Raw genomic sequence first — 20,411 nt, 5'->3', positions numbered from 1 at the left:
CATGAACGTATGGACGTTGAATTCGAGGCTCACGCTCACTCCTCAGTGACTGCATGTCTGGCACCATAGCCGCACTTTTAGGGTCACTCTTGCAGGTACAATTTTAGTACGAAGCCGTAGTAGGTAGACTATGGATTCAGGGTTATCTTGAGGCGTTAGTAGGCTTGATATGTAGTACTAAGGCTATGCGAAGTTGGAGCTTATTTGGATCACGCGCCTCGTGCTAACCTCGTGTGTTCAACGAGGCTAAATCGTTCAGTTTTTTGTTTCAAACGATTCTCAGCTCTGTTAGCTGCGAACGTTCTGATAATGGAACAATCCAATCTTCATGACAAGCTTTTCTCAAGAGGAAGCGTCACTCCACCTCCTTCAACTCATCTTGATTCATTGTTTCAATCTATCACAACTCACGGAAATTCAGCCCCTGCTACTCCAAGCATGATTGCTGACGATGATTCAGCTTCAGCTCCAGCTGTCTCTGCATCTCCAGCTGATAGGCAGAGTGCTCTCCTTTCCATGTTGTATCCTGCTGCAACCCCGACATCTGCTATGAGACCACTTCAACAGTCTCAGCAAATTCCATCTCCTCCTGCTTCCTCTATAAGATCAGGTCAATCACCTTCAAATAGCAGCGAAACTCAAGGAAAGATCCTCCTAGAACAGCTCATGGGGTGAGTCAAGTCTGCGTGTTGATCCCGCCTCACTTCATACACGAGGCACTTCAATTTCCACATCCTTTTATTCCACTTTTTTTTCCATCTCGTTTCCCATCTCTTTCTACCATGACCTCTTGGGATTTCCTCGATACATTTTATGCTGATCTCTACGATAGTACCGCTCCCCGCTCTAATTTTTCGGAGCCTCCTCCACAACAAATGTCGACTTTGCCCCCTGCCGCCAGTCCCCAGTTCCAGTCCTCTATGGGACAGTCGTCCATGCCGCAGTCTTCTATCGGAGACACTTACCATATCAATGAGGGCCCTTACATCCCACAAGAGCAGCCCAGGGATACACAACCCATCCCCCAGCCCCAGCAGCTCACGCCCTCTCCCCGCAAGTCCATGTTCGAATTTGTTTCTCCTTTCGATGCTCTTGACTCCACCTCCACCGTAAAGAAGAAGCCTGTCGCCGTAGGTTCCGGAAGTGCATCCAGCACAAACGAGGATTCGTGGACATCCGCTTCCCTAGGCTCTCTCAACGACCCGAAGCGCAAGTCGGTCGAGAACCTTATGGACCAGTTGACTAGGTCCCAGCAGTCCTATCCCTCTGCACAGGCTCCATCTCCTACCTATGACCCTTATAGCACCACAGATGAGTATTCCCAGGTGGAATCACAGCCGACCCCTCAGCAACAGTCCCTCCAACCTCGTACTATGCCCCCGCCCCCTCCTCTTCCTCCAAAGCCTGGCCGTGCGTCGCCCCCTAGGGGCTCTCCCCCGAAGCCTGCTGCACAGCAGCCACGTCCACAGCCACGCCCTGTCGAGTCACCTCTCGGTCAGGCTCCTATCCTGCCTGCGAGGCGAGACAAGGACGTCTCACCTGGCCCTCGCAACACCTGGAAGAATGAACCCAGAGGCAAAGGTCCTGCCAAAGGAAAGGTACAGACGAGTCCGAGGCAAGTTTTTTTTTTCCACGTTTTTTCCACGTGCTCTTACTGACTTACGCTCATTTCTTAGCTCGCAACCTCAAACTATCGTATTCGATGTATCGCAGCCGCTGGACGACGTGCAGGCTCCTAGAGACGCTGTGAAATCTACCGCAATTGCTTTGGTCAAGCAGGACTCTGTGTTCTTGCCTGGTACGACCATTGGTGCTACTCATTGGATTGCGTATGCCATGACCAAGGGCCGTGTTCGTGTCATTTCGCGGTCGAGCGGTGATCGCACTCTACTTCAGCTGCCGACCGTCTTTGCACCTTCTACGTCGGTCATTGATATGGCTGTGTACGGTAACAGGCTGGCGGGCGTCACCTCCGATGGTGGATTTGTCGTGTGGGAACTACCTGAGGTCATCACCGATGATGTACCGTGAGTGTCTCAGTGCTTGACATATTTGTGGTCTAATGATATCTGCAGCGGACGACTATTGTTGTGCATCGTCCCCAGCGCTGACGCGGACCCTCTTCACTCCGTAAAATGGCACCCTAAACAACCCGACACTCTGGCAGTGGCTTCTGAGACTAAAATGTATTTACTTGATCTAGCGGACGCTGCGCGTACTTTTAGAGGAGAGCCTTTGCCACAAGTTGAATTGAACCGTATTTCTCAAGTATTTTCGGTGCCATCGGTCAGCCCTATCGCTTCATAATTTTTTGGTGTATTCTCATCCTTCGTAACAGCGCCTGGTCGCGTTTGATTTCGATGTTCCTCATTTCGCGCTGGCTACTATTTCCGAGGACTCCACTCTCACTCTGTGGAACGTCCATGACAAGATGCCTTTCTGGACCCACCGCGTTCGCGGCGATGACGTCCCCTCATCTTTGACATTCATCGACGATGGTATCGTCATCGGGAGGAGGAACGGCACCGTGTTCCAGCTCCTCTCCGTCATCACCAAGAACGTCCTCTCCACGTTCAGGTTCGTCAACGGAAGCAAAGAAGACCCCGATATGTTCGGACATGTCAACTACGACTCCCGAATCCAGACGCTCTGGGTTGCCAACAACCGGCGCGACAGTCTTATTGCCTTGCGCATCGGGTTCGACGTCAGCGCCTCGTCTTCGGGCGAACTTGTTCGCGGCGGGTTCTTCGAGCAAGTCGTCGAGTTCTCCGGGCCGAAACCGACCATCCACTTTGTGATACTCTCAGCAGATGCAGACCCCACGGGCGATGAAGCGCATGCGGCATGTGTAGCTGCTAAACTCCCACCCGGTGACCTCGCGCTCGTCGCGTTCTCCGTGCATTCTACTGGTGTCGATCAAGTCCTGATTAGGAAAGAGTGGTACGATGCGGCTGTGCTGAACGCTCCTGGAAAGTTCCCGCCTTATATGCCTGCGGCCCCCGTGGAAGCAAAGGGTACGGGGCGTCAGATGCCTCCTGCGCCCGCGAGCATCGGTGGACCTGGGCCTGGGCCTGCTCCTGTGCCAGCCACACAGCCCTCTGTGTCTGGGTCCGGAAGCGTTATCCCACCTCGTACACTCCGAACCCCTCCCTCCGAAGAACTCGAGGGTGATATCGCACGTGATGAAGTCCGTGCGCAGGAAGGCAAGGGAAAGAACGTCCGAGGGAAGAACGTGGCGTTTAGGGATCGCGAAGCTGCGAATTTAAACTTGAAGGAAGCGGAGAAGTTGACGAGCTTCAAGGGCGATGTGGGCACTAGTAGTGATACTGGGATTGCACTAGTCGTCACTAAGGAGATCAAAAAGAGCGAGGAGAGCTTGCATACGCGTATTGGACGGTTGATTGGGAAGGAGATGGATAAGCAACGTAAGTGGCTGATGTGCCTTTTGCGGTGTCTTGAATGTTGATCTTTGTTTCCCAGACCAACGGATGGAAGAAGCGCGCGTCCAAGAGCAGGCTGAGGATTTCAATCGACAGGAAAAAATTCTGAAGTTGATATCGACGGAGCTTACGAGGAATACCACGAGGGTTGTCGAGATGGCTGTCAAAGCTGAAGTCCAGAACTCGGTGTTGCCTGCGCTGGAGCATATCACGAGGACGGAAGTCCGGGCTGCTCTTAATGAGCATGTTGGGAGAGGTTTGACTGAGTTCATCCAGAATGTGCGTTGTGCTCCTCTCAGTTTTTGTTGGAGTCGTTCTGACTTTCATTTTTGTTGGGTGTGTGCAGAGCCTTCCGAATGAGATCGAGAAGCTGCTTTTGCGCCCTGATATTTCGAACCATTTCGCTAGTATCCTCTCGACGAATCTGAACCCTCTTATCGAGCGGTACATCAAGGACTCTGTCACGAAGAACATCATCCCTACGTACTCTCAGCAGACTTCGGCTATGCACCAGGATATCCTTCGGGAGATGAGGGCGGAGATTTTGAATGTGAAGAAGGATTCCATGTCATGGCAGACTGAAGCTGCGCGGAGCCAGGAGGTGAGTGGTCTTTCTCTCAAAATCGAGATCGTTCTGATGAATTGGGTAGTCCTTGATCAGAGATCTTGAGCATTCCGTCAGGATGCTGTCCGACCAAGTCAAGTTCTTATCGCTGAACTCAGTTGCAAGCCATCGGATGGCAACTGGCGGTTCTCCCGTTCCTAGCGTCTCAAACATGAGTTCTATGAGTCAAGGCATGCACCGCTCCCAGAACCTCCCTCCCGCAACGACGCAGGCCCCAGTATATGGCTCCCAATCCCTTGGTTCGTTCGCTCAACAACCACAACCGACGCAAATGCACACACACGCTACGTGGTACCCTTCGACGATCGCTGCGCCTCAAGCGTCCCACCCCATCGCGCCTCCCCAACCGCCTCCCCCACCACCGTTGTCCCAGCGGTCTCCTCCTGCTCAGCATGATGCATGGGAAGACACGTATATGGCGGTTCTGGGGACACAGGATCCGAAGCAGCTGAGGGAGCTCCTTGCGAGGTCGAGTCCGGAGGTTGTGATGCCTATGGACCGGAAGGGGCCGTTGTCTATGGCTGTTATTTTGTCGATTTTGCACCGGGTGCGTCTTTCATGGAACTTGTTTGTTAATTGGTTTTGATTTTTTTTTTTTGACTAGCTCGCTACTATAATTGCGGAGACGCCTCCTGTGGACGAAGCCTTCAAGTCGTCTTTATGGTGGATGCAACGCACTGCTACTGTTTTGAATATTAACGTATGTCCCGTCTTCTTGCTGTGCGACTGAGGTACTGACATTTTTTTCGAACTTTAGGAGCCTCTAATCGCTCCATACGTCGCGCGAGTAGTCCCGAACGTGAAGGCTACGCTGAATACTACCAAGCAGCGATTGTCGATTCTCCCTGGTGGTCCTCAGACAATGGATGCGGCGCGGACCATTTCCGAGATTCTGGATATTCTGGGTCGGAAGAGCGTGTCTACGCCGCAGGGGGGTCTTTAAGGGTTGATTCTTGTCTCTAAGGGTCGTCCTTTGTCTCTGAGAAGGCTGCCCTATTCGCATGCACACAAAAACATGCAAACATAATCCAACGTGATGCACGATGCACGATCACCACCATTCTTTTTACACCATTTCTTTTCCCTAGCGACGATAAATGTTACGAATGCCTCTAGGCTCATGAAATTTTTCCTACGCATGTTTTTGTTTTTGGTGCTGACTGCTTGCTGCTTCGCTGACTGTTGACTGCTCTCGATGATACGTACCTATCATACATACTTCGTGTTTCGTTTGTTGTAGTGCAGATTTGAATCACATGTCATGATAATTCTCTTTGGGGTCGAATATAATTCTCACCTTAAGCTTGGAATCGAACGTAACTCTCACCGGCACCCTTGAATCGAACGTAATTAATTCTTACCTTGGACTCGAACCTAATTTTCAACTTGGGATCGATGCGGCCACCCATTTGTTCCTTGCTCCGAGAAGCGCTGAGAGCCATGCACATGAAGGAAGTGCTTATCGTGCAGTGCCGTGCATGCATGTCCGTCTAAGCTATGTATGGCTATGACCATCATTGACATTAATATAACGCGTCCCATGAACACGCATCGTGCGCCGCCGCATATGTTTATTCGTCTCAGTCATCCCATGACCACGATGCGTTCCTTCCTTAGCAGAAGATGGGTTGTCGCCGGTCGGAGTCTTCTACATGCAGCTCATTTACGTCTGAGTGTACGTACGGGCGCCGCTCTGCTACTGACTATGGCAGACAGCAGGCTTGCGCTGAGACCCCGTCTTAGCAATGGTATCTGTAACTACCAGAATATACCTGATTGCCTTTCATACATCCCTCGCTGGGATGCTATGGGGCTTGGATACCGGTACGCAGTCTTACTTCGTACCTAGGCCAACGGGCACCATGATCATGATCTCTTCCAGGTTCCATCGGTCCTATTACACAAATGGAACAGTTCTCTAGCTCTATTGGCCATCTCTCCTCAGGCGTCCTCGGGATTTATGTCGCGTGTATTCTTCTCTCTGCTTCCTTGTCTTCGCTATGCAGCGGTTATATAGCCGACTTGCTATCTCGCAAGTACGGGATCCTAGCCGGAGGCATCGTAGTCCTCCTAGGAACGACTATCTCCGCCTCTGCGAAAACTTTCCCTGTCCTCATATGTGCGCGGCTGGTAACGGGAATCGGACAGGGTCAGAGTATCTCCGTCGTTACCATTTATCTCTGCGAGATTTCTCCACAGGAGATTAGAGGAACGGTTGCGACGGTGCTACAGTTGCTCATCACTATCGGGATCGCTTTGGGATATTTTGTTGCGTACGCGTCTTCAAGAATCGGGGGTGAGCTGGCTTGGAGGACACCATTTATTTTGGAAGCGAGTATGGCTGCAATTTTGGTCTCTGGGATGGCTTTTATGCCGTATTCTCCGCGGTGGCTTGTCCAGAAGGGAAGGATAGATGAAGCTCGTGCAGTTCTTCAGAAGCTCCGTGCTAGCAGCGAGTTCGTGGAAGACGAGCTACGTCTGATTAAAGGCAGTCTCGAGGAACAGAGCCGGGAAGATGCTTCTTATCGTGAAATATTCCAAAAGCGATACCTCAGACGGAGCGTTCTCAGTGTGTTTCTGATGTCTTTTCAGATGTTGTGTGGGGTATGTGTTGTCCAGTACGGCCGACGATACGTCTCAGTTGACACCACTGTCTCTAGATCGATGCGGTCCTTTATTACGCTCCGATCTTGTTCACTCAAGCTGGTTTTACATCAAATCGAGCAGCTTTCCTTGCGTCTGGTGTTTCCGGAATAATTAATTTGATATGCACGATACCTGCTCAACTGTGGGTCGACAAGTGGGGGCGAAGATTTCCTTTGATCGGTGGCGGTATTTCTATTGCTACTTGCTTCATGGCCATCGGTACCTTGTATGCGATATATGGTGGAAAAGCCGACGGAGTGGTGTACTTGAGCGGCAGAGGACCGCAATGGGCCGTCATCATACTCATATACATGTTTGTGGTATGTATCGCGCATGTCAACCCACCCACAATATACTAAATGAACTGTACGCCAGGCAAGTTTCTCATGGTCATGGGCTGTGGTGGGTTGATTCATCATTCACTATACGCGAGTTGACTCGTCCAGGTTATAAAAATATACGCATGCGAAATAATACCCACGCGGCTTCGCGCAAAAGCATGTGCTGTCCAGCAGGTAGGTTACGTGCTTCTTTCGCTTTCCCTCATCTGATGTCCATTAGCTTAGTAATTGGCTGGTGAATTTCACTGTCGCGCTTACAGCGCCGCTTTTTCTACGGGCTTCTCCTAGCGGTCCATATTTCTTCTTTGGATCAGCGACGCTATTCACTACGGCTGTCTGTCATTTCTTGATGCCAGAGACTAAAGGGAAGAGCTTGGAAGAAATCGAGGACTTGTTTGAGATGATACCTCGGGCGATGGGTCACTCAGTAGTGGCATGATTGTCTCTGGCTTGTGTTACGCATTTTCGCTGTGTATTTCATATCTTTCTGGTAGTGCCCGGTATGCAACATTCATTTTCTATTAGTGACAGCGCAATCGTGCTGGAGTGCCAGCGATTACAAAATTACGCTTGAGAGCCGCGATACGGACGTGATCGCGTTGTTGATGTTTGTTTACGCGTCCATTCAAATTACTACAATTGACTATATGTAGTCAGACCATAACAGTTCACAGCAGCTTGTATAGTCTGACGTCGGTACTCTTTGAAAAGTTCCTCCAAGCTGTGGTTATCATCAGCTAATTTCCAGGCTGTGTTTATATTCATATGTCTACAGTCCATAATGCATATTCTGGATTGTATATCCTCTGACCCTAGACGCCCGAGTCTGCCGGATCATGATGCCTACCTTCTCGCTGCAACGTTGTCATCCCCTTCCATCCTCCAGCATAAGCAATTAGCCAAACCAATTACCAGTTACCATGGTCAAGTGACGGTGTGCTGTCGATATGAATTAATAACCTTCCGTTGCTAAAAGCAATATTGTAAAGTCATACATTCCAACGTAATGCCCTCGCCCTAAACGACTCTTCGGTTCTCTGATGAGCCTATGGCTTCCAACTGGAATATAGTTCTTCTCACCTACGTGTCACCAAGTAGATATACAAGCCTTGCTATTGCGTTTACCTCCCTCATCCCTAACGATGCCCGCTCTCAGCGATACAGAAATGGGTGGCACCATCGACGCAATTAACGACTTGCCCACTGACGTATTCTATCATGACCGTAATGACCTTGAAAAGAGATTGGTGAGGAAGCTTGATTTGCGTTTGTCCGTGATACTGGTTTTGTATACCCTGAACATGGTGAGTCTGAGGTTTTTGTAAACTCTATTCTGATACATGTTGTGCATCTTAGATCGACAGATCGAACGTGAGGTGTGTTAAATATCGTCGTACTCGCATCAATCTCATGACATCCACAGCAATGCTCGGCTACAAGGTTTTGAGGAAGACCTGCACCTGGAGGGGCAACAATACGCCACGATCTTGTCCATCCTATATATTGGATTCATCGTCATAGAAGTGCCAGGGTGAGTTTTGTCCCTAATCAAGAGACAGGTGAACGTGAATTTTCTTTAGGAACATGTTTCTGCACTGGCTGGAGAGACCTTCTATCTTCATTCCGTCTTGTATGATAGTATGGGGTGCAATATCGGTATCAATTGGTTTGTCGACACCGGTCGTTCATGAATATCGCTGCTAATTCTGCCTAGGGTTCACAACGAAGTACACATTCTAGTTTTGCATTATTCTAATGTCTGATAGCTAGACCCAAGTTATACCGGAGTTTTGGTTGCCCGTCTCTTTCTTGGCTTTGCCGAAGGGCCCTTCCTCCCTGGTGCCCTATTTCTTATATCTGGATGGTACAAGCGGGACGAGCTGGCCACGAGAACGGCTCTCGTTTCCTCTGGAATTTTACTCAGCGCTGCATTCGGATCCCTTTTTGCATCTGGTATACTTCAAGGTATGCAGGGCGTACTTGGTCAAGCTGCATGGAGGCAAGCAAGATAGTCTTTGTCACTCCTTGGAGCTGAATCATCTGTAGATGGCTATTTTACATTGAAGGCGGTATCACCATCTTAGTCGCGATTTGCGCGATATTCGTACTCCCTGATTTCCCGCACAACACCAGATGGCTCACCCCAGAGGAAAGAGCACTTGCCATCTCTCGCCTCGAAGAAGATGGCGTTGGTAAACCTGGGAAACAATCGACCATGCAAGGACTGTGGGATGCCGTATCTGACTGGAAGGTGTGGTGGTTTTCAGTGGCGTTCATGTTCCAGTACATAGCGCAGTGTTTCTTCGCGTACTTCCCAACGCTATGCGCAACACTGGGATATGACACGACTACAACGTTGCTACTCTGCGCTCCTCCATGGGCGTTCGCGGCTATAGTGGCATTTGCTCTTACATGGTCAGTGAACCATTCTTATTGGAAAATCGCATCTCACGGGGATCAGGTACTCTGACAAGAAGCAGAAACGTTATAAATACTACCTTGTCTCCAATGCATTCGGTACCCTTGCATACATCATATCGATCTTTACGATGAACAAAGCTGCGCGCTATATTTCGATGTAATTAGGGCCACCGCTCATAAGACGTCACTTCTGGTACTCAGAGACACACAGGTTCCTGATGGCTCAACTCATCGCTGGATATCTGGTGCTCTGGGGGTGGGCCAACAACACTTTCGCCAGAGAACCTGCGAAGCGAGCCGTTGCTATTGCTTTGATGAACGCAATGGGGCAGATAGGCAATATTGTTGGATCGTCAGTGTCATTGTCATTGATTTCTCGCTCTTGCTGATCATCCACGACTGCACTTCTCTCATAGGTACGCATGGCCATTGAACTGGGGCCCAACATATCGCTATTCCTATGTCGTCAGCATCGCAGCAATGGCGGTTTCCACAGTCATGTTTGGTGGGATGTATGTTTATTTGAAGCATCTGAATGAGCAGATTGAGAGGGACGAGCGGAATGCGAAGGATGTTAAAGAGCTTCATTTCCCGACTGGTTTTAGATATTTGGTGTAGTCGAGGACAGATCACTTCTGGCATCGCTGTTCGACCGCGCGGGGTTGTACAGTAGACATTACTTCGAAATGCAAAAGTGACAAGATTTAGAAGCCTGGAGAGCGGATATGGCTATGCTTATGGTGTGCCTTCCTAGTAGTTTTCACTTGCCGAGATGATGATCCTTTGTCAGGGGACATAAAAGGGGCTGAACGATAAGTACCGCAATAAGGACTTGCAACCACGCATCTCGTCCGCAACAGTGAAAATACACGGGAAGTTCTAATATGCATTTCCACTGACCAATATATTGAATATTACCGACTTGGAAGAGCTTGCCATTGGAAGCGTTCGACCGTGGGCAAACCCTGGTCCATGATGTTTAGTCAATGTAATTAATCCTGGCCACATCATTGACGGAGAGTGACAGGTTGCACGGGTGCCGTCTGTTTCGATGGGCGCAAGAACTTGCCTGGGGGAGTCCCTTCGAACTAAGCTTACTGCGGCATACCCACAAACATGAGCGTAAGGACTCCGTGAGAAAAGCCCAAGGTGGCAACATGACATGAATAAGGATATATCTCTTAGAAGCCTCAGGCAATAAGGAGAACTGCGCGAGGGAAATCCTGTAAGTCACACAGCAGGAGCATGTAACGACTGCTAGTCGAAACCTGTCGAAACCATATATGTAATGGCAGGATAAGTTAGCCACCTATCCTCGAGCTCAGTATTATCTGCCACATGCAAGACATTTGAAATTTTAATATCGCCGACTATAGTTGGCATACACAGCTGAAACTAAACATGAAGGAGTAGCAACCCGGAATTCCAGTGGCAAAAGTTCCGTTGCGAGTCTACTAGTCTACAATGATTACCCGCATCAGGCCAAGTCATCATTCTACTTCTTTGCTTGCAGAACCCCTTTCACTGTCGACGGGCTTTGCAGACCTACGAAGCTAATTGAGACAGGTCCAAACAAGGGTGTTTTTTTTTGCTTACGGTCTGCCCACAAAATTGAAAACGTGGAGCGTAAGGACTCCGTTGATAAAGAAAGCCAAACAACCCAAGGCCGTTATGACTTGGACAAGGACATTTCCAGAGCAGAAGCAGGCGATAAAGAGAGCTGCACCGAAGAAAATGTCATACATCATCAACAGGAGCACTTCTGCTAAACTCACTTACACGCAAACAAAGAGCAGGCGGCGACTGCCAGACAAATCGAGGGGTATGCCAACCACAACAGCAAGCAGATAATTTGGTGTCGTGGCATGTCCTGCAGCATGAGTCAAACCATGCGACACCCCAAACAAGCAAAACTCACTCTGAGGGATTCCATGTCTTTGTGAGTGATGCTAGTTTCGTAGATGACCACGACCGCAGCTCCTGATATTACACTGAGCAATGCAGCACTAAATGCAATGATGGCGAAGACATAGGAGGCTGGAGTGTCAAAAGCCATCAAGCTAGTTACAGGAGAGCTTGACACCAGGAGCAAAGCGGCAGTTGCGAGTACCAGCCCGGCCTAAATTCAATTGTTTCAACGTTGGCCATAAAGATTAGACCGTATCAAACACACAGTGATGTTTGAGTTCTGGAAACGATTGATCATCACTGTGACATGGTCCTTCCATTCATCGTTTTTTGTGTTTCCCCAGTGATCGAGAGACGTCCGAGAGACTGCAACAACGCATAAGACTTTGAACGCTAACTTCAGAATAGGACGAGTGAGAGGCTGAAAGTTTCTCAAGACTCGAGGGTCCGAGTTAATAGAAGTATTACTGAGCACCCGAGTCGCATCACTGATGGTAGAACTCATAATGTGAGTGTTGTGGGGCTGGGTTGTTGTTGAGCGGAGCTGACATACAGGACGAGTCTTATATTGCACATGTTCGTGGTTCCATACTCGGTGGCAATGCCTGCGAGAATGCATCGGGAAAGCGATCTGCAAGATCAGCGAACATGCTGAGTGCACGACAATTTACATGAGCGCTTGAGCGTTCACAAAATCGAATACTAGTCACATTCCAGAATCATTTCAGCGGGAATTTCCGAAGTCTAGAGCAACAAACCTCAACCACTCATCGAGCGCTCATTTCCGAGTCTGGTCCACGAGGAGCAAGCATTTCTGGCATAGACGCTGAGCCTCCACCAATGAGAACCTCGCTTGAGGGCCACTCGGCAAACTGTGACATCGCTGTAAACCCCCTGAAAAAAAGCCAAATTATACACTTTCAAGAACCCACCAAGGTTTCTGGTACAAGCGATCCTGATCATTGTGTCGTCATCTCGGGGGTCGTCTGTCGAAGTTAAATGGCTGGACAGGTTGTGCCTTCCTGTACACTACGCAGTATCATTCCAACCATCCGATGATAACGCCGAGTAGTATGCAACATAATTTTGCCTGGGCACTGGAGCTGCACCTGAGGGTAAGTATCAGAAATCACAGCATCGCACGTGGAAAACTCACTCGAGAGGTTCAAGGCTTGAATATGTGAATGATTGAGTGACACCCATGATCATGCAATTAGATGCCCACCTTGCACAGTAAGCTCGAAGGCCGTGGAGAACATCGGAGATCGCTGGCAGTCGCTGATCCAAGCATTAAGTTGTCAATTTTGTGAAGTTGCTTGCGCCATTGTTCCCCAGTCTATCTGAACTTGAATAATGCACGTTGCACAATCTGTTCGTCTTCAAGTTCGCAGCTGTTAGTGATGTCGATGAGTACCCGACTGCACATCCTTCAACCAGAGTTACCAGACGTGCACAGTTAGATGAGATGGTAGCCAAATGTCATCACATTACAATGTCACAACTTGGCTGCGGCAATTAAGGTTCCGCCCAGTTCCGTCAGGTTCAACTGACAGCCTGCACCGCCACAATGGGTCTACTATTGTTTACGCCCGTCGCCGATCGATGAACGCTTGGCTCATTAATGCATGGACCGTCGCGTGATCCGTGAGCCCATTATGCAGCGTCTCCTCCCTTTGCACTGAGCTAACACCAGATCCTACGATTTTCAAGAGGCGCAAGGCGCTGACAGTGAGCGCACCCATCGGATGATCTTTTAGTCACAATGCTTACATTCGGCTGTATTTTGTCTTTGAATGATTATTGTTTTAGACGCAGGCTGCAGCGTCTTCTCTTTATTTCCATCTACATGTTTTGCCACACTCGCAATCTGTCATCGTTGCGAGTTCTCTCGAATGCCCTACCACGATCATAATGCCAAGTTGGGTCCCGGCCAGAGCTTCGAGACCGACGACGGCTAGTCTATTCAAAGCGACTTTTGTTTGCGAGAAACTTGGGTTTAACAGACTACCCGTATTGCTTGTCCTTGATCTCGATACCGGAGGATGCATATGCTGGGTTGTTGTCTGTGTAGGATAGTGCGTGACATATTCTTCTATCCATCGTGCACGTTGATTCAAAGACTTGGATGTTGGTTTCGCTGAGATCATAAACTCTGAGCCCGAAAGCTGGTCCAGTTCGCTTTAACTCGGACAAGCATAAAAATACTAGAGGAAACATGAACTATGCCGTTGTTTCAATGCGATAAAAAGGGCTTGTCAGGATAAAAGAATTCGCTCACAATCGTTCCGGTGTTGTGAGACCAAGTGGATTGATCATCGCTTCTGTCCCCTTCAGCATCTCGATGTTGTACAGATATGGCAATCCACTCAAGCCCTTTATTTGCGCAGGGTCTCTAGTTCAGCCACCAAGTTCATTTAAATCCGCAGTCGACGGTGTTACGCCCGTTGCAGATGAGCGTTCAGCCATTCTCGTTCTCTTTACATAAACATACATACCGTGACCGTGCTTTCAGGCTGTGCATGCGGACCCTGGGCATCTATTCTCCATGGCGCTTTGCTGCGTGGACAGTTCGCATGAGCAATCACCAGGCGGTTGTGACATATCCATATATTAGATGTGATAAGAAGACATGACTGACAAGTTCTTAGCGAAAGTTCCGCCCGCTACTCCGCTGACCGATATGTGCAACCCGAAGTTGACTAGAAGCGTCCAAACCCTGAGTGGTCTATAATATTAATCATCACACCCAGTCACATCCGAAGGCATGCAGCGCCTAGTGCCTATCAACAGCTTGTGGGGGTGATGTTTTTTTTATCATCGACCTGCCTGCAAGACATATTTAGACAGATCCAACAAAAAGTGCCACCTATAACTTACTTTCCGCCCACAATGCAGTATACGTATATCGTAAGGACTCCGTTTGCAAGGAAGGCCACACAACCCAAGATAGTTATGATGTTGACGACAATATTGTCAGACCAGAAGCAGGCGATAAAGATAGCTGTACCAAAGGAAACGTCATACTCATGAGTAGATCTAGACACTGGCACATCTAGTGCATCACTTACACACAAACAAACAGAAAGTAGCGACTGACAGACAGATCGAGGGGTATGCTAACCATAGTAGCAACGCGACGATTTGGTGGCGTGGCATGTGCTGTGTCGTGTGTCAAATCATGAGCCAGCCTAGTAGACAAAGGGACTCACTTTGAGGGTTTCCATGTCTTTGTTACTGGTGCTAGTCTCATAGATAACAAGCACTGCAGCTCCAGATATCACGCTGAGCAATGCAGCACTAAATGAAATCATGGCAAAGAGATACGAGATCGAGGAGTTATAAGCCATCAAATGCTCGATAGGAGGCACAGACGACAGGAATAGAGTAGTGGTTGCGAGTACGAGCCCAGCCTAAAGCCCAGTTGTTCAGCGCTAGCCATGAAGATCGGCTCATAGTATTAAACATACAGTGATGTTTGAGTTCTGAAAGCGATTGACCATCACTGAGACATGCTCCTTCCATTCTTTGTTCTTTGTATCTTTCCAATGGTCGAGAGACTTCTGGGAGACTGCAATAATGCACAACAATTTGAACGCCAACCTCAAAATAGGATGATTGGGAGCTCGACAGTTTTCGGGGACTTCGCTGGCAGGGACTTCAGAAGTGGGGTTTACAGACATGGCGTGGACGATTAACTTCTGGGCGCTCGAAGCGGAGCTGAGCTGCTTTAAATGAAACCTGGCACTCAGAAGAGGGCAATACTTAAGAAGGCTATATATAACGTCTATGCACAATGCACCACTCCACAGGACGAAATTGAATCGTTAGAAAGGCAGAAACTTTTTGCAAGAATGGGATCATTTGACACTGCGTGCAAAACACCCACATAACTCGTGTTCTAATAGATCGTGGGAATGGAACCTTGCTCATCATGAGGTGGCCTGGACCTAGCTGTGTTTTCCTGGATACTGGAGAATCAAATTCTGATCAAGGTTTAGGGGTTGCGTTCAAACTTACGGTCTTCTTGACTCAGCGCTTGATCTGAGTCCATACTAAGGAACACATTGCTGGCTATGGGGTCCCTTCCTACGAGAAGCGCTCGCTTGAGTGTTATGAAAGGCATCATGCGTGACTCATGCGTGAACCGTGCTACGATGCAGATCGAGTCAAAGTCCTAGGAGATTTTGCTTGCTAACGAGAGCTTTATTGACCTCCTATTGGTCTAAGTATCTCGGGCGGCTGCACCATCATGCATGTGCTGATGGGCCGGCTGACTGCGCACTTTGTAGCGCGTAGATAGAGAGTCGTCACGGTAGAAGACCCTTCATATACACGGGTTAAACTGAATGTCGTGAGAACTTCGGGCAGATGGCCGAGCGCCCAACCACAAGAAGTTAGTTAGGTTATTTATATCTGTAAATCATGTCCCGTACCCTTTTCAATAAAGGATACGCTCCATCAGTGGAGCAGAAACACAAAGACTGAGCGGATGCAGCAGGCCTGATGCGGCTCATAAATTCATTCGAGAATCGAAGTTCAACCTGGGGCGACTAGTATCAGCCCAGATTTAAAGCGGCTATATCCAGATTCCACACCATATCCTAAATTCATCCAGTTATCCTTGGACGATCGTCTATTCGAATTTCGCCGGCATCAGCACGTTTACTACTCCATCAACATGCCCGTTAGGTCAATTCATCGTGGACGAAAGCTGCAAACAACGGCCCCGGGACTCTTGCACAAACTTAGGGCAAAGTAGACAAAATTTGGATAAGTCGAAGCGGAATTTTCTTCAAGTTCCAACTTCTCTCAAGTGCTTACCATCTCTCATTCATACCTCGCTTACTAGCCAATAATACTAGCTTTTCGTGTTGTTTGTTCTTACTTTTTCTTTCCATCATCATTAATTCCCTGCCCGCCACATCCAGCGTCCAGCGCCTCAGCTAACACCAGCTGCAGTGCAGCTGCTGCACCCCTGCTGCAATCTCCGTGCTTTCCGTCACCTCCCACTTCCCTGGCACGTCCTCCCGCAGCCTTCCACGCTAGCCCTGACACGATTTCTGCCTTTCCGACAGTCACCATGCTGATTCCGTCTTGCGTCCTCTATGGTAAGTCTTTTCTTCTTTTTTTCTCCCTTTTGATTATAAACATGCCTTGCACAACTCTCATCACAGTGCACCCTCATGTTTGCTCCCCTCGCATACCTGCCACTACCTTGCATGTAAGTCTCCCTTTATCTTATCTCTTTCTTTTATTTTCTAAATATAATGGTATACGCTGCATTCTTCTACATCCTCTTGCACTTCCTTCGTTCTCTCGCACCCTCTCGCACCTTCCCTGCATCATCTCGCGCCTTTTCACACCGTTTATCATTGTCTCGCATTGTCATTGTCTTGTGCCTTCTCTCGCCGTCTAGCGTCGACTCGGGATGTTGTTGCACACTATCTCGCGGCTTCCCTGGATTCTCCCCCACCTTCTTGAGTTGTTACCATTAATATTGTAGGTTCGTAGTTGTCGTGTATTACGACTTAAAATTGAATGAAGCCGGTTGTTTTATTGTTTTATTCACACTGTCGCGACAACTCTGGACCAATGATCAGTGTGACATACTGCACCAATCTCGACATGAAGATCAATGCCACTCAGTAACCAGTACTATGCCAGTCTCGACATGAGGACCAATGCTATTTAATACTACCAAGCTGATATTCACGAGCGGAGGTTTGCTGAGGTGGACATACATATGGCTCCTTTGAGACTCGTATCAGTTCTGTGGCCGTTATTTTCTCCAATCCCCTACTAGTACGTTCTGGAACAGGTTTCGATGATCCGATGTCCACTGGATAAAATAATATTGCTGCCAGCAGCTGTCCTCGGGTTCAAAACTACATCGCAGACAACAAGCGACGCCAGGATAAATCGAATATTGTTATCACACTCGGCGTCACACTTGATGATATTCAATTATACGGAAGTCAGCGGATCATTTTTGCACTCGGCGATCATGTCTAGCATCATCCTAAGTACAGTATTTCTGGGCCAGGCGCTGGTGAACCTATCTGTTTGGCTGTGTGTATATAGGTATAGCACTACACTAATACTGCACGGATAACGTTCGTTAGGCGGAATCAAATGCAGGAAAGACAGTTCTCCAATATTAAGGCAAGCAGAGTCCCCCCAGTTCCATGCTCAGGGAACTCGGATACATTTTCTTTCAGTCAGAGTCGCAGAATACAAGTTCAACACTATGAAACCGGAAGGAGGTTATTATCACGCCTTCCACAATTGAAATATCCGTTTTCACCTACTGAATGAGGCGGTGACGGGTGATTGACAAGTGATTTCGCATCAGCATGTTTGTAGGTGATTGTTGAACGTTGAACCTCCGAGATGACACGTGACAATTGAACATCACGTACTTAGCCAGTAGCCTTCAACGCCTTCTAATTTCATCGACCGATGGCAAATTTTGGCTCATCTCTAGTTGTCTACATAGGATGGCATGAGGATGACACGAGCTGGGTGTCGTAAACGCACCCGCGAGGAAAGAGAAAATCATCAAGTGACACAGCTTCTAGATGATCTCATGACTGAGGCGAAGCGGAAACACGGCGACCGAAGAAAAAATCCGCAGCAGCTCACTCCTTCATACAACATGTCTCCCGCTCCGCCAGTCGAGTCTTGTGCTTGCTTGTGAATTGGTTGTCTTTGAGATGCATGTGCCCCCGCTTCAGGGCGACCTGGTTCTGTTGAATTGTTGGCTTCATTGCCATCTGTGCGCTGCAGAGCTGCGGCCGCTTCCGCATCAGATTCAGGGGTAATACCATATCTCTGTGATGTGTTTTAATGGAATGAAAGAGGAGCGAAGGCGAGCCACTCACGTCTTCATCGCGAGCAGGAGCTACCACGACGGTGCGTCTGGAATTTCCTTCAGAAAACAAGTTGAAATTCCAGTGTCGGGACTGTAGCTCAATTGGTTGGAATGCATGTGCAAGTGGTGTGCCGAAATGTATGGAACTGAGTAAACGACGCCAACGAATAAGGGACGGTGGGCTTGCAGGTGGAGCTGCGCGACGAGGGGCGCGGTCTGACTCGTTGCCCCAGAAATCGTCACCCCTGTATCTTGGTGTCAGGCGAGAAAAGGTCAAGAATAACTACACTGACATATCTTGCCAATCCTATATTTTTGACCTGCTGATTAGAGTCAAAGATCTAATGAGACATTGCAAAGATGAGGTTGCTCACGATTGGTTGGCGCACATCTCTGGGTTGGGCTGGACGTCCCTAGTAAAGAAGTCAATTGTAGCGTGAAAGAGAAGTAGGGAAGACTTACCTAAAGCTTTGTATTGCCACCATCCGCACTCTAAACAACCAAAACCGTTAGAAAAGGACATCGAAACACCAATCGTACACCAACTTGATTATCACTATGCCAGTCGAGCGCCGCCTCCAGGCCCCATACATATATTTTTTTGTCTGGTCCAGCACTTGTAATGTATTTTCCATCGGGGGAAATGGCAACAGTGAAGACTTGGTCGTCATGCAAGAGTGGATCTCCAACTAACTGATTGGTTTTGAGGTCCCAGATGCGAATGGAGTAGTCGTTTGATGCGCTAACAATATAGCTTTCATTGCGAGTAAGACAGAGGGATGCGACAGAGTTGGTATGACCCCGAAGAACAACGAGCTCCTCCCCATCAATCGACCGCCATTTCCGGATGGTGGTATCATGTGAGGCAGAGAAGATGTATGCACCATCCTTAGACCAACACAATGATGTCACCCCACGCTCGTGTCCCTTAATCTCGGCGAGCAGCTTTCCATCTTTTGACCACATGCAAATCGCGCCACGCCCGCCGCTCATGAATTTGTCGCCTTGTGGAGAGTATTTGACGGTAATAACCCATCCATGACTGGTCTTTATCGGTGGTGCTATTTGTCGACCAGTATACGGGTTCCAGCGTCGTATAGTGCCGTCTTCAGATCCACTTGCTATCTCCAGGGCATTGGGAGACCAATCGAGGCACCTGACTACGTCATCATGCCCCTCCCATGGGTCACCGACCATGCTGCCCTCCTTTATATCCCACAGCCACAGTCTACCGTCTACGCTTCCGCTAACAATCATTGTTTCATCCGGGGATACTGCCACTGGGCCTATCCCCCCTCCATCACCATACCAAGGCTTTCCTACTGGCTCTCCGTTTCTTTTCCATCGACGAATTGAACTATCTTGAGACGTGCTCATTATATTGCCACTGGTACCCAAGTAGGCAAGGCTCCATATGCACTGAGAGTGACCCTCAATGACGCACTCCGGCGTCAAGCTTCCTGCCGGACGTTCTGGCTTTGGTTTTTTCCACGACGTGGTCCGAGTATTGTGGTTGACAAAGTAAGACCGACCAAGTGGTGAGATGTACCATTCATAACCGGGAACAACGAGATCTCCAGGATCATCTATGTTATACCATAAACTTGTCGTTCCTAGTAACACTTTCTTTGCTCACCTAGTCGCACTCCCGGTAAAGGTCGGTTCCATGAAGTCATGGTGAGCTTTTTGTCTTGATATTGAGTTTCATCCAGCACCTTAAACTGATGCCATAGAGGGGGGAGGGCTTTATTCCCGCCTGCTTCACGGTGAGTAAGCTAGTGGATATCACTGCGACGTGGCTGCTCACCCTCCCAAAGTGCATCCTGACGCTGCTGTGCACCATAGGGTGGCGGATTCTTCGCGCTCGTCCGAGGCGGTACAACATGTGCTGGTGAGTTTGATAGCGCTTCTTGTTGCGCTTCTCTCCGTCTTGTTGATGTGCTTGATGCACTTACTTTCGCTGGGCATGACCCTGATCGAGAAAGAAATTATTGCTGTACTTGCAGACGGTTGGACAGTGAGGTAGAGGCTAAGCAGGGCTAAGCTCGATAATAAGCAAAATCAATGGTCAAGAGCGAGAAGAGATGATAGAGGACATGAAGAGACCTGCTAGACACTCGGGCTCGCATGCTGTATTTGCACCTCCCTTGCACCGCATG

The 20,411-nt window shown here is 48.8% G+C and overlaps 5 protein-coding genes across 5 annotated transcripts; 3 read left to right on the top strand and 2 right to left on the bottom strand.

Annotated features, from left to right (window-relative positions):
* Positions 1-222: 222 nt before the first annotated feature.
* DFJ58DRAFT_782025 (uncharacterized protein) lies at positions 223-5,338 on the top strand. Its single transcript, XM_041389820.1, has 10 exons — positions 223-671; positions 833-1,615; positions 1,677-2,027; positions 2,076-2,286; positions 2,339-3,425; positions 3,481-3,719; positions 3,787-4,041; positions 4,091-4,612; positions 4,670-4,765; positions 4,823-5,338. The coding sequence occupies exons 1-10, from the start codon at positions 310-312 to the stop codon at positions 5,006-5,008; spliced, it is 4,092 nt and encodes a 1,363-aa protein (XP_041245105.1). The 5' UTR covers positions 223-309; the 3' UTR covers positions 5,009-5,338.
* Positions 5,339-5,399: 61 nt separating this feature from the next.
* Positions 5,400-7,607, top strand: DFJ58DRAFT_782023 (general substrate transporter). The gene is made up of 6 exons (XM_041389819.1): positions 5,400-5,889; positions 5,948-6,669; positions 6,726-7,031; positions 7,087-7,113; positions 7,158-7,226; positions 7,273-7,607. Exons 1-6 carry the CDS (start codon positions 5,811-5,813, stop codon positions 7,489-7,491), a joined length of 1,422 nt encoding a protein of 473 aa, XP_041245104.1. The 5' UTR covers positions 5,400-5,810; the 3' UTR covers positions 7,492-7,607.
* Positions 7,608-8,194: 587 nt separating this feature from the next.
* DFJ58DRAFT_905731 (major facilitator superfamily domain-containing protein) lies at positions 8,195-10,165 on the top strand (the record flags this gene model as incomplete). Its single annotated transcript, XM_041394974.1, has 9 exons — positions 8,195-8,356; positions 8,409-8,428; positions 8,476-8,583; positions 8,633-8,718; positions 8,823-9,051; positions 9,099-9,467; positions 9,514-9,630; positions 9,685-9,825; positions 9,890-10,165. The coding sequence occupies 9 exons, from the start codon at positions 8,195-8,197 to the stop codon at positions 10,089-10,091; spliced, it is 1,434 nt and encodes a 477-aa protein (XP_041245103.1). The 3' UTR covers positions 10,092-10,165.
* Positions 10,166-10,745: 580 nt separating this feature from the next.
* Positions 10,746-11,886, bottom strand: DFJ58DRAFT_876579 (uncharacterized protein; the record flags this gene model as incomplete). The annotated part of the gene is made up of 5 exons (XM_041394453.1): positions 10,746-11,018; positions 11,070-11,193; positions 11,253-11,343; positions 11,392-11,592; positions 11,647-11,886. The coding sequence occupies 5 exons, from the start codon at positions 11,884-11,886 to the stop codon at positions 10,964-10,966; spliced, it is 711 nt and encodes a 236-aa protein (XP_041245102.1). The 3' UTR covers positions 10,746-10,963.
* A 2,203-nt stretch (positions 11,887-14,089) lies between these two features.
* On the bottom strand, positions 14,090-15,294 carry DFJ58DRAFT_306323 (uncharacterized protein). The gene is made up of 5 exons (XM_041379748.1): positions 14,849-15,294; positions 14,591-14,791; positions 14,450-14,540; positions 14,259-14,382; positions 14,090-14,207 (listed from the first exon to the last, which is right to left on the bottom strand). The coding sequence occupies exons 1-5, from the start codon at positions 15,059-15,061 to the stop codon at positions 14,165-14,167; spliced, it is 672 nt and encodes a 223-aa protein (XP_041245101.1). The 5' UTR covers positions 15,062-15,294; the 3' UTR covers positions 14,090-14,164.
* Between the last annotated feature and the right edge of the window lie 5,117 nt (positions 15,295-20,411).

This window comes from Suillus subalutaceus (assembly GCF_016647625.1).
Source record: "Suillus subalutaceus strain FC151 chromosome Unknown DFJ58scaffold_38, whole genome shotgun sequence".
Taxonomy (NCBI): domain Eukaryota; kingdom Fungi; phylum Basidiomycota; class Agaricomycetes; order Boletales; family Suillaceae; genus Suillus; species Suillus subalutaceus.
The sequence above is the reverse complement of the archived record's forward strand: the minus strand, read 5'-3'. Positions and strand labels throughout refer to the sequence as shown.

What these genes read in the sequence shown, in the direction of transcription:
- DFJ58DRAFT_782025 (XM_041389820.1), top strand. Translation starts at nt 310, where the DNA reads ATGGAACAATCCAATCTTCATGACAAGCTTTTCTCAAGAGGAAGCGTC. An exon ending in CTCCTAGAACAGCTCATGGG is followed by an intron (nt 672 to 832) that starts GTGAGTCAAGTC and finishes TCTCTACGATAG; the next exon opens with TACCGCTCCCCGCTCTAATT. An exon ending in AAGCTGCGCGGAGCCAGGAG is followed by an intron (nt 4,042 to 4,090) that starts GTGAGTGGTCTT and finishes TGAATTGGGTAG; the next exon opens with TCCTTGATCAGAGATCTTGA.
- DFJ58DRAFT_782023 (XM_041389819.1), top strand. Translation starts at nt 5,811, where the DNA reads ATGGTATCTGTAACTACCAGAATATACCTGATTGCCTTTCATACATCC. An exon ending in GCTATGGGGCTTGGATACCG is followed by an intron (nt 5,890 to 5,947) that starts GTACGCAGTCTT and finishes GATCTCTTCCAG; the next exon opens with GTTCCATCGGTCCTATTACA. An exon ending in CTTTTCAGATGTTGTGTGGG is followed by an intron (nt 6,670 to 6,725) that starts GTATGTGTTGTC and finishes CACTGTCTCTAG; the next exon opens with ATCGATGCGGTCCTTTATTA.
- DFJ58DRAFT_306323 (XM_041379748.1), bottom strand. Translation starts at nt 15,061, where the DNA reads ATGTCTGTAAACCCCACTTCTGAAGTCCCTGCCAGCGAAGTCCCCGAA. An exon ending in TACTTTCTGTTTGTTTGTGT is followed by an intron (nt 14,383 to 14,449) that starts GTAAGTGATGCA and finishes CCTTTGGTACAG; the next exon opens with CTATCTTTATCGCCTGCTTC. An exon ending in TACTGCATTGTGGGCGGAAA is followed by an intron (nt 14,208 to 14,258) that starts GTAAGTTATAGG and finishes TATGTCTTGCAG; the next exon opens with GCAGGTCGATGATAAAAAAA.